This window comes from Pleurodeles waltl, chromosome 10 (assembly GCF_031143425.1).
Source record: "Pleurodeles waltl isolate 20211129_DDA chromosome 10, aPleWal1.hap1.20221129, whole genome shotgun sequence".
In the NCBI taxonomy this organism is placed as follows: domain Eukaryota; kingdom Metazoa; phylum Chordata; class Amphibia; order Caudata; family Salamandridae; genus Pleurodeles; species Pleurodeles waltl.
In genome coordinates, this window is record NC_090449.1 from 505,860,293 (window position 1) to 505,874,350 (window position 14,058).

Here is a 14,058-nt window from a genome sequence, read left to right on the forward strand (position 1 = left end):
ATGTCTGTTTTTCTAGCATAGTTTTTAAGCATAGGATTGACTCAGTGCCATCCACGCTGAGCTAGAAAATGACAGTCTTTTGCCATTTGTACAACAACATCGTTAAGCATAGGATTAGCTCAGTGTCATCCTCGGCGAGCTGTAAAATGACAAAAAGCTTTCACCACTCCAGGCACAGTATTACAGCTCTGGATTGATAAAATACCATCCAAGCCAAATTGGAATAAGCAAAGCTACCCCTGATACGTGTTTCGATGTCATTACATCTGTTCAGAGAGGTTTAGCTTTGTCCAGACACAAGGGAGCAACCAGTATAAGTCAAAACAAAACCCTTTCAGGGTTAGAGTGATGCATAAGTTATGCAAAACAAGACAGGGAACTCTGGGTAGTTCCCAAGTTCAGGTGGAGAGCAGCTCCAGTAAAGAGCACCCTGCAACACCAGTGACACTCTGGATTTGCTCACCTCAAATGTCTGTTTTTCTAGCATAGTTTTTAAGCATAGGATTGACTCAGTGCCATCCACGCTGAGCTAGAAAATGACAGTCTTTTGCCATTTGTACAACAACATCTTTAAGCATAGGATTAGCTCGGTGCCATCCTCGGCGAACTGTAAAATGACAAAAAGCTTTCACCACTCCAGGCACAGTATTACAGCTCTGGATTGATAAAATACCATCCAAGCCAAATTGGAATAAGCAAAGCCACCCCTGATACGTGTTTCGATGTAATTACATCTGTTCAGAGAGGTTTAGCTTTGTCCAGATACAAAGGAGCAACCAGTATAAGTCAAAACAAAACCCTTTCAGGGTTAGAGTGATGCATAAATTATGCAAAACAAGACAGGGAACTCTGGGTAGTTCCCAAGTTCAGGTGGAGAGCAGCTCCAGTAAAGAGCACCCTGCAACACCAGTGACACTCTGGATTTGCTCATCTCAAATGTCTGTTTTTCTAGCATAGTTTTTAGGCATAGGATTGACACAGTGCCATCCACGCTGAGCTAGAAAATGACAAAGTCTTTTGACATTTGTACAGCAAAATCTTTAAGCATAGAATTAGCTCAGTGCCATCCTTGCCGAGCTGTAAAATGACAAAAGCCTTTCACTGTATATATTTAAATGCCTATTATGTATGCATTTAACACACACACACATTGTCACTCAAACCCAACAAATGCCCTTACCACCCTAAAACCCATACCCACCCTAAAACCTAAAAGTGCCCTTATCACCACAAAACTCATACCTACCCTAAAACTTAAATATGCCTTTACCACCTAAAACCCAGACCTACTATAACACCTGAAAGGCCCTTACCACCCCAAAACCCATACTCACCCTAAAACCCAAAAATACCCTTGCCACCCCAAAACCTATACCCACTCTAAAACCTAAACATGCCCTTACCCCGCTAAAATCTATACCCACCCTAAAAATTAAAAATGTTCTTAACTCTCCAAAACCCACTCCCATCCCAAAACCTAACACTGCCCTTGCCACCCCAAAACTCATACCCATCCTAAAACCTAAAAACGCCATTACCACCCAATAACCATTACCCACACTAAACCCTATATATATATATATATATATATATATATATATATATATATAGGGAAAATGTCACTTACCCAGTGTACATCTGTTCGTGGCATGTTGTGCTGCAGATTCACATGCCGTGCACTTTTCCTGTCATCTAGTGTTGGGCTCGGAGTGTTACAAGTTGTTTTTCTTCGAAGAAGTCTTTTCGAGTCACGGGACCGAGTGACTCCTCCCTTTCGGCTCCATTGTGCATGGGCATCGACTCCATCTTAGATTGATTTCCCTGCATAGGGTGAGGTAGGAGTGGTAGAATGAGGATACTAAAGATGTCCATGCAATGGAATAGATATGTATGTACATAATTTGTGGTAAAGGAATATTTATTTACATATATACAATTTAAATGCAACTTAAATGGCTACAGGCTCCCGGGGAGGTGGGAGGGCGCATGTGAATCAGCAGCGCAACATGCCACGAACAGATGTACACTGGGTAAGTGACATTTTCTGTTCGTTGGCATGTGTAGCTGCAGATACACATGCTGTGCATAGACTACAGAGAAGTAATCCTCCCGAAAGCAGTGGTCAGCCTGTAGGAGTTGAAGTTGTTTGAAATAATGTCCTTAGTACATCCTGCCCTACTGTGACTTGTTGTGTTGCTAACACATCTATACAATAATGTTTGGTAATGGTATGAGGTGTAGACCAAGTGGCTGCCTTACAAATCTCTGTCATTGGTATATTACCTAGAAAGGCCATTTTTGCTCCTTTCTTTCTAGTGGAGTGTGCCTTTGGTGTAATGGGTAAGTCTCTTTTAGCTTTGAGGTAACAGGTCTGAATGCATTTGACTATCCATCTGGCTATGCCCTGTTTGGATATAGGGTTACCAGCATGGGGTTTTTGGAAAGCAACAAACAATTGCTTAGTTTTCCGAAATGATTTTGTTCTGTCTATGTAATACATTAGCGCCCTTTTTATGTCTAATGTATGCCGTGCTCTTTCTGCTACCGAGTCTAGTTGTGGGAAGAAGACTGGGAGCTCTACTGTTTGGTTTAGATGAAACGGTGAAATGACTTTTTGAAAAAATTTGGATTTGTACGGAGAACCACTTTATGTTTGTGTACTTGTATAAAAGGTTCTTCAATAGTAAACGCCTGTATTTCGCTAACTCTTCGTAGTGAAGAAATGGCTATTAGAAAAGCTACCTTCCAAGTTAAGAATTGGATCTGGCAAGAATGCATGGATTCAAAAGGTGAACCCATGAGTCGTGTAAGTACAATATTAAGATTCCACGAGGGTACTGGTGGGGTTCGTGGAGGTATGATCCTTTTTAGTCCTTCCATAAAGGCTTTAATAACTAGGATTCTAAAAAGTGACTTTGTATGTTTGATCTGCAGATAAGCAGAGATTGCAGTGAGATGAATTTTGATGGAAGAAAAAGCTAGATTTGCTTTTTGTAGATGTAGTAAGTAACTCACAATGTTTTGTATGGAGGCATCTAATGGTGTGATTTTATTTGCTTGGCAGTAGAAAACAAATCTTTTCCATTTATTAGCATAACAATGCCTTATTGTCGGTTTTCTTGCTTGTTTAATGACTTCCATACACTAATTTGAAAGGTTTAGATAGCCAAATTCTAAGACCTCAGGAGCCAGATTGCTAGGTTGAGCGATGCTGGATTGGGGTGTCTGATCTGCTGTTTGTGTTGTGTTAACAGATCTGGTCTGTTTGGTAGTTTGATGTGAGGTGCTACTGAGAAGTCCAACAGTGTGGTGTACCACAGTTGGCGAGCCCACGTTGGTGCTATGAGTATTTGTTTGAGTTTGTTTTGACTCAGTTTGTTGACTAGGAAAGGAATGAGTGGGAGAGGGGGAAAAGCGTAAGCAAATATCCCTGACCAATTGATCCATAGAGCATTGCCCTTGGACTGAGGGTGTGGGTATCTGGATGCGAAGTTTTGGCATTTTGCATTTTGTTGTGTTGCAAACAGATCTATGTCTGGTGTTCCCCAGTGGTGGAAGTAATCCTGTAGAATCTGGGGATGAATTTCCCACTCCTGAGTTTGTTGTTGATCCTGACTGAGATTGTCGGCTAACTGATTGTGAATGCCTGGTATGTATTGTGCTATCAGACGAATGTTGTTGTGAATTGCCTAATGCCAAATCTTTTGTGCTAGGAGGCATAGTTGTGACAAGTGTGTGTCCCCCTGTTTGTTTTAATAGTACATTGTTGTCATATTGTCTGTTTTGACAAGAATGTGTTTGTGGACTAGAAGGGGTTGAAAAAAAGCTTTTAGTGCTAGGGAGACCGCTAGTAGTTCTAAGTGATTTATGTGAAGTTTAGTTTTTTTTGTGTCCCATTGACCTTGTATATTGTGATTGTTGAGGTGTGCTCCCCACCCAATCATGGAAGCGTCTGTTGCAATAGTGGCGTGAGGCACTGGGTCTTGAAATGGCCACCCTTTGTTTAAACTTACAGGGTTCCACCACTGAAGCGAAGAGTGTGTTTGGCGGTCTATCAACACTAGATCTTGAAGTTGACCCTGTGCCTGCGTCCATTGTTTTGCTAGGCACTGTTTTAAGGGCCGCATGTGTAGCCGTGCGTTTGGGACAATAGCGATGCATGAGGACATCATGCCTAGTAGTTTCATTACAAACCTGACTGTGTACTGTTGGTTTGGTTGTATGCTTGACACTATATTTTGAAACGATTAAACGCTTTGTGTGCTTGGAGTGGCAATTGCTCTTTGCATGTTGAGTGTGGCTCCCAAGTATTGTTGTATTTGGGATGGTTGCAAGTGTGATTTTTGGTAATTTATAGAAGACCCTAGTTTGTGTAGAGTTTCTATTTCATATTGCGTGTGACTTTGACACCGGTGTTGAGCGTTGGCTTTTATTAGCCAATCGTCGAGATATGGGAATACGTGCATGTGATGTCTCCTTATATGAGCTGCTACTACAGCGAGGCATTTTGTAAATACTCTGGGTGCTGTTGTTATCCCGAAGGGCAATACTTTGAATTGGTAATGTTTGCCCTGTATGACAAATCTGAGGTATTTCCTGTGAGATGGATGGATTGGTATGTGGAAATACGCATCCTTTAAATCCAGTGTTGCCATGTATTCTTCCTGTGTTAGCAAAGGAACAACATCTTGTAGTGTGACCATGTGGAAATGATCTGATTTGATGAAGAGTTTTAACGTCCTGACATCTAAAATTAGTCTTAGGGGCATATTTATACTCCGTTTGCGCCGGATTTGCGTCATTTTTTTACGCAAATTCGACGCAAAACTAACTCCATATTTATACTCTGGCGTTAGACGCGTCTAGCGCCAAAGTCCATGGAGTTTGCGTCACTTTTTAGCGTGGACACCTACTTTGCGTTAATGATATGCAAGGTAGGCGTTCCCGTCTAAAAAAGTGACTCCGAGGCATGTGCGCCGTATTTACACTCCCGGGCAAAAATCACGCCCGGGAGTGGGCGGGTCAAAAAAAATTACGTCCAGCCGCTTTTGCGTCGTTTTTTAGCGCCTGGTCAGGGCAGGCGTTAAGGGACCTGTGGGCTCGGAAGGAGCCCAGAGGTGCCCTCCCATGCCCCCAGGGATCCCCCCTGTCACCCTTGCCCACCCGAGGAGGACGCCTAAGGATGGAGGGACCCATCCCAGGGAACATAAGGTAAGTTCAGGTAAGTAATTTTTTTTTTTTTTTGTGGCATAGGGGGGCCTGATTTGTGCCCCCCTACATGCCACTATGCCCAATGACCATGCCCAGGGGACAGAAGTCCCCTGGGCATGGCCATTGGGCAAGGGGGCATGACTCCTGTCTTTGCTAAGACAGGAGTCATTTCAATGGGGGTTGGGAGTTAAAAAAAATGGCGCAAATCGGGTTGAGGCGAAAATTTTGCCTCAGCCTGACTTGCCCCATTTTTTGGCGCCCAAGCTCCATATTCCCCTACGCCGGCGCTGCCTGGTGTACGTCATTTTTTTTCACGCACACCAGGCAGCTCCGCCGGCTAACGTCGTTGAATAAATATGGCGCCCGCATGGCGCTTCAGAATGGCGTTAGCCGGCGTTAGATTTTTTGACGCACAACTGCGTTGGCGCAGTTGTGCGTCGAAAAGTATAAATATGGCCCTTAGTGTTTTGTCTTTTTTGGGAATAAGGAAATATAGGGAGTAAATCCCTGTTCCTTTTTGATGGTGTGGTACTACTTCTATTGCTTGTTTTGTTAATAGTGCTTGCACCTCTATTTGAAGTAGGTCTATATGTTGTGCTGACAGTTTGTGCGTCCTTAGGGGAACATCTGGAGGGAAATGTGTGAATTCTATGCAGTAACCATGTTGGATAATTGATAGAACCCATGTGTCCGTGGTTATGTCTGACCAATGTCTGTGGTATTTTGTTAATCTTCCCCCTACTGGTGATGTGTGTTGGGGAAGTGTGACATTGAAATCACTGCTTGTTACTGGGGGTCTGCTTGGCAGGCTGAAATATTCCCCTTGCCCTTGGGTATTGTCCCCTGAATGAACCACAAAACCCCCCTCTCCGGTATTGTGACTGGTAGGTGGGTTTTGTTTGGGAGGTGGATGGCTCTGAGGATTGCTGTCTAAACCCTCCTTTATACTGTGGCTTCCTAAATGTTCCCCTATACTGGGAAGAGTAGAGCGCGCCCACGGCTTTGGCCATGTCTGTGTCCTTCTTCGTTTTTTCTATTGCAGTGTCCACCTCCAGCCCAAATAGTTGCTGCTAGTTGAACGGCATGTTTAACACCGCTTGCTGTATTTCTGGTTTGAATCCAGAACTGCGTAGCCATGCATGCCTCCTGATGGTAACTGCTGTGTTTACAGTTCTTGCTGCTATATCGGCAGAGTCCAGTGCAGAACGGATTTGGTTGTTGGAGATGGCCTGTCCCTCCTCCACCACCTGTTGAGCCCGTTTTTGATGTTCTTTTGGTAAATGCTGAATAATATCATGCATTTCGTCCCAATGGGCTCGGTCCTAACGGGCAAGGAGGGTCTGTGAATTGGCGATACGACACTGGTTGGCCACTTGCGACGCCACTCTCTTCCCTGCTGCGTCGAATTTGCGGCTTTATCAGGGGGTGGAGCATCCCCTGATGATTGTGAATTTGCCCGTTTTCTTGCGGCTCCCACTACTACAGAGTCCGGAGGGAGCTGCTGTGTAATGAACACAGGGTCCGATGGGGGTGTTTTATATTTTTTCTCCACCCGCTGTGTAATGGCCCTTCCCTTGACCGGTTCTTGGAGGACTTGTTGTGCATGCTTAAGCATGCCTGGTAACATTGGCAGGCTTTGATATGACGCATGCGTGGACGCCAGTGTATTGAAAAGAAACTCATCCTCCACTGGTTCTGAGTGCATAGTGACATTATGGAATGTCGCAGCCCTGGCTAGTACTTGGTTGTAGGATGTGCTATCCTCTGGAGGAGATGGCTTTGAGGGATAACACTCAGGACTGTTGTCTGAAACTGGTGGGTCGGCGAGGTCCCAGGGATCTGCATCGTCCTGCGTCTGCACAGTATGTGTGGGTGACTGTGCCGTTGATGTGCCAACTGGTGATCTTGTCTCTTGTGGCGAGTGTGGTGGCGACATCTCTGTTGTGAAATGTGGAGTTGGTGACCTTTCTCTAACCACCTTTGCTCTTGGCTGCTCAGTTTCAGTCTCTGCGTGAAAAGCCAATTTCCTTTTAAACTTGAGCAGAGGGATGATTTGAATTTTTCCAGTGTTCTTCTGGATTTGTAACCTTTGTTGACTTTGGTCAAACTCCTCCACATCCAGCTCCTGCTCAAACCTGTGCCTTTCTTTAAGTTGTTGTGAGAGCCCATGTTCTTCTGTATAAGAAGTCTTTTTCGGCTCCGAAGGCGTTTTTTCGGTACTGAAACAGCCAGTTGGTCTCGGCTCCGAGAGGCTCTTTCGAGGCTTATTCGATTCGACCAGTCAATGTTGTCTCTTTTCGATGCCGGTTTCTCGACCCGAGTCGGAAGCCTTCGGCAAAATCTTGGCCTTTTTCGGTGCCGAAGATGTTATTTGGTCACTGCTTTTCTTGTGGGTTGAGCCATGGCCTTCCGGCAGTGGCGTCCCCGAGGCCTTCTGTTTTTTCGACTGACTTTGGGGCTGGGTCGGGGCAGGCGTACTCACTTTTTGTCCTGCTGTCGGTGGTCGGTATCCGTCGGAGTCGTCCGATTCCGAACCCTGGATCGAGATAGCCATCTCTTCCTCCTCGACGTCGAGGTGTTGTGTCGATTTCGATGCCATCTGCAAGCGCCTTGCTCGTCAATCTCTCAAGGTCTTCTTTGACCGAAAAGCCTTGCAGGCCTCACAGGTATCCTCTCTGTGTTCTGATGACAAACACAGATTACAGACCCGATGCTGGTCTGTATAAGGATACTTGGCATAGCACGTCGGACAGAAACAGAAGGGGGGCCGGTCCATGAGTCTTCGACGACGGGTGTGGTCGGGCCAATCAGGCTTTGGTTGGTTGCGGAAACCCCGAAGGGCCGCCGAAGCAGTTGTCTTTTCGGTGCCGATCTATCTATAGAAACCGGTCCCGAACGCAACAATACAGACGTATTCTCGATGATTTCTTGAAATTTCCCGATTCGAATCACAGACCGAAGAGGAACACGTCCGAACCCGATGGCGGAAAGAAAACAATCTAAGATGGAGGCGATGCCCATGAGCAATGGAGCCGAAAGGGAGGAGCCACTCGGTCCCGTGACTCGAAAAGACTTCTTCGAAGAAAAATAACTTGTAACACTCTGAGCCCAACACTAGATGGCAGGAACAGTGCACAGCATGTGTATCTGCAGCAACACATGCCATTGAACATATATATATATATATATATATATATATATATATATATATATATGAAACACTTAAGCCACTTAATACTCACCGATACTTACTTTCAAAACCTTTATCAAGCATTCACTTTTACCATTCATGCCTTTACAAAAAATACAAAATAATACTTCTCTTTAAAACCTTTACCACACGTATACATTTATCATCCATGCCTTTAAATGACATTTGTTGCAAAGACATGCATGGTAAAAGTATAGTCATGAAAAAGGCTTGCGTGGTAAAGACAGCCGCATGGTAAAGCCATTGTTGTAAACTATGTTTCCCCGAAGGTGCTATTGCAAATTAGGTGTTTTGCATTTAAGTCATATGCCTTTTGAGTTAAGGCTCCTCAGAATCTTTATTCTTATTCCACTTAGTGCAAGGCAGCACTGGTACCATTCCAAAGACATGTTCATGTTGCAGGCAAAACACGTAAACAACGTTGCATGTGTTCTATAGGCATGAAAGGCTGAACACGTTCTAGGACAAAAAAGTGGTTTTCAGCCAAGAGGTTATGTAAAATCCTTTCAGAAAAAGTCTAGATGGTTTTATTTAGAATTCTCCTGACTACAAGGAAATAAAGAATATTACCATCAGGTTGATTCCTGTACACGTAGATCTAGCTCTCTTTTCTGGGCAACACCCACTCGTCCCCTATTTTACAATATTCTCTACTACAACCTTGCATGTCAGAAAATATGTTTAAACATGGTGCGGGCATAGGTGATGCATGGGCAAGGTTAGAGCTCATGTGCTTGGAAAGACATGCGTGCATAAAATACTCCAAAAACATTTCCCATATGGGCAATTCTGTAACAGTTATGAAAGAGGATTAGTGGAATATTCAAACGTATTCTAACTTAGGTCAGACTTTGCCTTTATGAGCAAATATTTCTGTTTACTTTAGCAGGAGACTGTTTTAAGCTTTCCCACTTTGAGGAGAATGTAAGGTTTGCTAAAGGAAGATAAATTGATAGTTATTCCCAGAATATATTATCTGATCGAGTTTTGAGACAAGCAGAATTCTGATCCTCTGTTTCCACAATGAACTGCTTAGCCGCTAGACCACTTTTTCCCATTGAGCAAATTCTAAATGTAAACGTTCTAAGTCCGTGAAAAAAAAACCATGTCAACGTTTTTGATGGTTTTCGTTGCTTATGTATTTTGGCGTCTGGGTTAAAGAATTTTTTATTAAACAGAGTACATACTTGCCAGCCCTGCCGATTTAAGCAGCAGGTTACTGTTTTTGTTTCAAATTCTAATAACTTCCAATTTTGCAACACTTTTCTACAGCCTTTTAATGCCTGCTGCCGACCTGTGATTAGATCAAATAACTTTGTTTTCGGAGCATGAACTACTTTCAACAACAAAGACATGCCTTTTTTCCAGTCAGTTTTCTTGTATGCCATATTACAATTAGAGGTATTATGTTGTACTACTAAAAGTTTCCCATTACTATTGTTTGAAAAAGAGATGAGGGAAAAGTATCCGCTTTCAAAATCAGGGTCTTGATTTGGAATTTGGTGGACAGGTTTACTCCGTCACAAACGTGAAGAATATCCCATCTGCTGTATTAGGATCCCACTATAGCCTATAGAGACCATAATATGGCGGACGGGATAGATGTCACGGTTGTGATTTATTGTGCACATATTAAGAATGCAATGACAGAGCTCAGTCTTGCACTTGCTGCTGGAGTTACTGAGTGAACAAGCTTTAGTTAAACTGAGGCTGCCCACAGTAATCAAAGCTCACTCACTTATGTCATTTACGTTTAGTCATGTAAAATGGATTAGATGACATATTTCCTCTGATCTAGATTTTATTTCATGTCTGATTACTTGTGGTGTTGTTGGCACAATTTTTCTTGTGATTTAATTAATTTGTGATGCTATTGGTATGCTAATTAGCTATTTTGATACCAGAAAATCCTAACTTTTTTTGGTCAGAGAATGTTGTCAAGTGTAGACGTTTAAGATGTATCACCAATAGGTCCATTATTAAAGTGTTTGTGGAGGGGTAGGGGTGCGCTCAGTACATTTAATGTTGTGTTAATATACTGTGATATTTATGATTTTGCCACTTATGTACACAATCTCATCTCCTATGTGATCATTAATGTATGAAGGAACGAATACTTTTTTTTGTGTGAAGGTGACCTTGGTGAAACCCTATCAAGATAATATTTGGAGTATTTATTAAACTCAGCTTAGCCGTAGAGCCTCCAAATTTCCAGTAAGAATTTGTGTCAGAACCTTCGATCGTGTTAGTTTTATTGCACTTTTATTTTTAGTGCAAAGCATTACAGTTGAACAGCAATGGAGGTAAATGCAAGATGGCTGAGTGAGTTAAGCATTTGCTGCTGGTGCCTGCCATTGGTTGATTTCCAAGCACCAAGTTCGAACTATGAGGTTGATAAATGCAGTACCACGGAACTGGGTAATGTGAACACATTCTACTGACTGCTCTAGCGACAGACACATTATTAAAGGGGAAAGAAGTAGGGACTGCAGCACAGGATGCCTGCATCATAAAGAACCTCCCCCTCCACCCTGCACACGTACACCCACAGAGGTGTAATACTTATGAAATGGGTGGAATATGAACTCTGAAAGGGTTACTCTTAAGTGCAAGCCCCATACATTTTGTGCTGGATGAGCCTTCCCCCAAAAAAGGTAAAGGTTGTGGTAACCAAGAACACTGGACATTGCTTTAGAGAAGAGTTATTTTTCTTAAGCCTCCACAAAGCCTGATATCTAGCGAGCTTTCCTTTTAGATGTCAATCACACTAGCCTTGCAACCACCCCCGCCCCCTCCTCCAGCCTACCTGAGATTGTTAAACATCGTATCAAACCTGCTTGAAGTTGGTACAGATGCAAACTAGGAGTGAGACATTCGGGGACTGAGAAGTTAGGTTCAGCAATAACCCTTGGACTAGCAGGTTTTTGTGAAGCTATTTTGGTAAAGTAGGACTGTTTTAAGAGTTAAGAGTTCTGCAACATCTGCATTGTTATTCAGTGTTGTAGGAGGACTGCAATGAGTCAAGTGCCTTTTAACCCCTTGCCTTACCTGACGATAGCAACTGATGTTTGTATTACTACCTGATTTCATACAATACTTGCTAATCAAGTTCATTTTGTTCAATGTGTTTTAGTTCATCATCCAGCAGCGCCAACTCTCTTTTCTCAAACAGTCTTCACTTTATTGCAAAATACAAGGAATGTTTGCCTATGTACTATTTATAATGTATGAATCCAGGAAAGAAGGACAAAATAAACGTAAAGAAACACCAAAAACACTTCGTGGATCAGCTCCATGGGCCAGATCGGGAGGGCCGGGATGGAAATTGTATGAATACTTTATTGTATTTCTTACGGCTGTCCTTATGTTCCAAATTGAAAAACAGTCATGTCTGTTGAATACGTGGGGACAAATTGATTGGGATTTACAACACTATCGGTTTTATGTTATATTGGTTATTTGTATAATGTCTTTTGCCAACGTATGGTCAGCTCAATCTGACCAGTGAAGGAGCAGAGTTAAAAGAGAATGACCACGAGAGAGAGAACAGTGGACCCACATGTGTGGATGGAGTGGCCTTTCACTAGTTCTGGTATCTCCTGAGAAGGGTGATAATGTGTGGAGGTTAGCTAGAGGGAGAAAAAGACAGGTCAGGTCGGTGGACTGGTAAATATTAGTCTGGGAGTATGCCCTTTCTCATCATGCTACTGGTGTACTTATTCAAAATGTAAATGTCGAAAACCCACTAATAATGCAAACACAACTAGACAGTGACCAGTGTCCAACCAATCGGTCAATGGTCTCCCCTTTTTAATTCCTCCCCTGACATGGTCTTCTTTCTTTCTACTCTTAGGACCTTTGTTTCCCTCATAGAACCAGAAATGTCTGTATTGCAGAGAAATGCTCGACGGCCACTCGCTGAGCAAGTTTCTGTGTTGTACATGTATTTCCTCATATTTGTGTTTTTCATGCTCCCTGTCCACCCGCTGAGCAAGTTTCTATGTTCAAGTACTTCCTCATATTTGTGTTTTTCATGCTCGCTGTCCACCCGATGAGCGAGTTTATGTGTTCAAGTATTTCCTCATATTTGTGATTTTCATGCTCGCTGTCCACCCGCTGAGCGAGTTTCTGTGTTCAAGTATTTCCTCATATTTGATTTTTTCATGCTTGCTGTCCACCCGATGAGCAAGTTTCTGTGTTGTACATGTATTTCCTCATATTTGTGTTTTTCATGCTTGCTGTCCACCCGCTGAGCGAGTTTCTGTGTTCAAATATTTCCTCATATTTGTGTTTTTCATGCTTGCTGTCCACCCGATGAGCGAGTTTCTGTGTTGTACATGTATTTCCTCATATTTGTGTTTTTCTTTGTAATTTCTCACATTCTGCACCTGGAAAGAGCTTGGATAAGTTGCGCTAAAGAAATACTTTGAACACAGTGCAGAAGAACACACCTTATTGCTGTCCCCTCATCTGCAGGGAAGCCATCTTCTGAATAGCATTTTTACACTTGTCCTGAAAGCTTTTGGTGGATTGTGTGGCATCTCACGATTGCACCCAGGGGTGATATTGGTATGTAACATTTCAAATGGGGACTGAAGTCCAGCATTGTCACACCCTTTGGTCTACAAATCCTGGAGTATGTTCTTGCATGTATGCCTTACGAATGGAGTTTTTGTTAAAGGTAAAAATATTTTTGGCCGAACTGAGCTTTCTCGTTGGTCATTATTTGGGATGTTTTGTGGGAGGGATTGGGCATGAGCCCATCAAAGTGTTCTCACTTAATTTCCATTTAAGCAATTGATTTGCAGTGGGCATATTGTGATTGCTGAATAATTGCAAAGCGTAAGGCCCCGAGTCCAAGCGTGCCAGGAAAGGGTAAGGTATTTACTGCCCTTGAAAAATATTGACACCCAATACAGGTAATACCTCCTTGTTTGATCTTTCCTTTGGAAAGTGAGGAGTTACATGCAGAATTGGCGCTTTCTGCACGATTTCCTCTCATGTTTCTTAATCTACTGCATGCTTTTCACCAGGTGAATTTCGATAGGTTTGTCCTGCCAAAAATCCTTCAGAGTATAATTGCAGAGGTGTAATGTTTACCTCAGATCTCAGAATTCTGATCCCTGTGCAAGCAGGGCATGTATAACTTACATTTTATGTTTCAAAATAAGGTTTCTTTTTACCGTGTTCCTATGCATCTTGTACATACACAAACCCTAACCCTGTATGGTGACCAGCATGACTTGTTGGGATTTTCCAACTGTTGCACAACGGCGTGTATGTAATACACCTTTTTTGCTTATTACATCCATAAAGACTAGGAAACGAAGAGTCAGCAGACAAGAGAGTGGGATAAATCCGGCAAGTTTTTATTCAGCAGCATAATAGATGCAAACTAGGAGGAACATTTGCAATTCTAGAGTATGTAGTAAGAGCAGCCCTGGCTGTGATACGAATACTGTGCATCTATACAGAGATAAAGAGGCGCCAGGCTCCTCTTCGTCAGCTACATAGTCAGCTCCTGCAAGGAAAAAAGACAGATGTTAAAAGAGCAAGAAAATAAATGGGCTCAGGGTGTGGACAGGTAACGGTCCGTGGAAGACGAAAGTACGTGGATCAGGAGAGAAACAAGACAA

At 42.9% G+C, this 14,058-nt stretch overlaps 1 protein-coding gene across 1 annotated transcript in view; it reads right to left on the reverse strand.

Annotated features, from left to right (window-relative positions):
- Positions 1-13,770: 13,770 nt before the first annotated feature.
- LOC138261672 (uncharacterized) overlaps positions 13,771-14,058 on the reverse strand; it is a 229,051-nt gene continuing 228,763 nt past the window's right edge. The window contains exon 9 of the mRNA XM_069210908.1: positions 13,771-13,943. Coding sequence (XP_069067009.1) covers positions 13,929-13,943 — 15 coding nt within the window. The 3' untranslated portion in view covers positions 13,771-13,928. The remainder of the gene's footprint in view (positions 13,944-14,058) is intronic.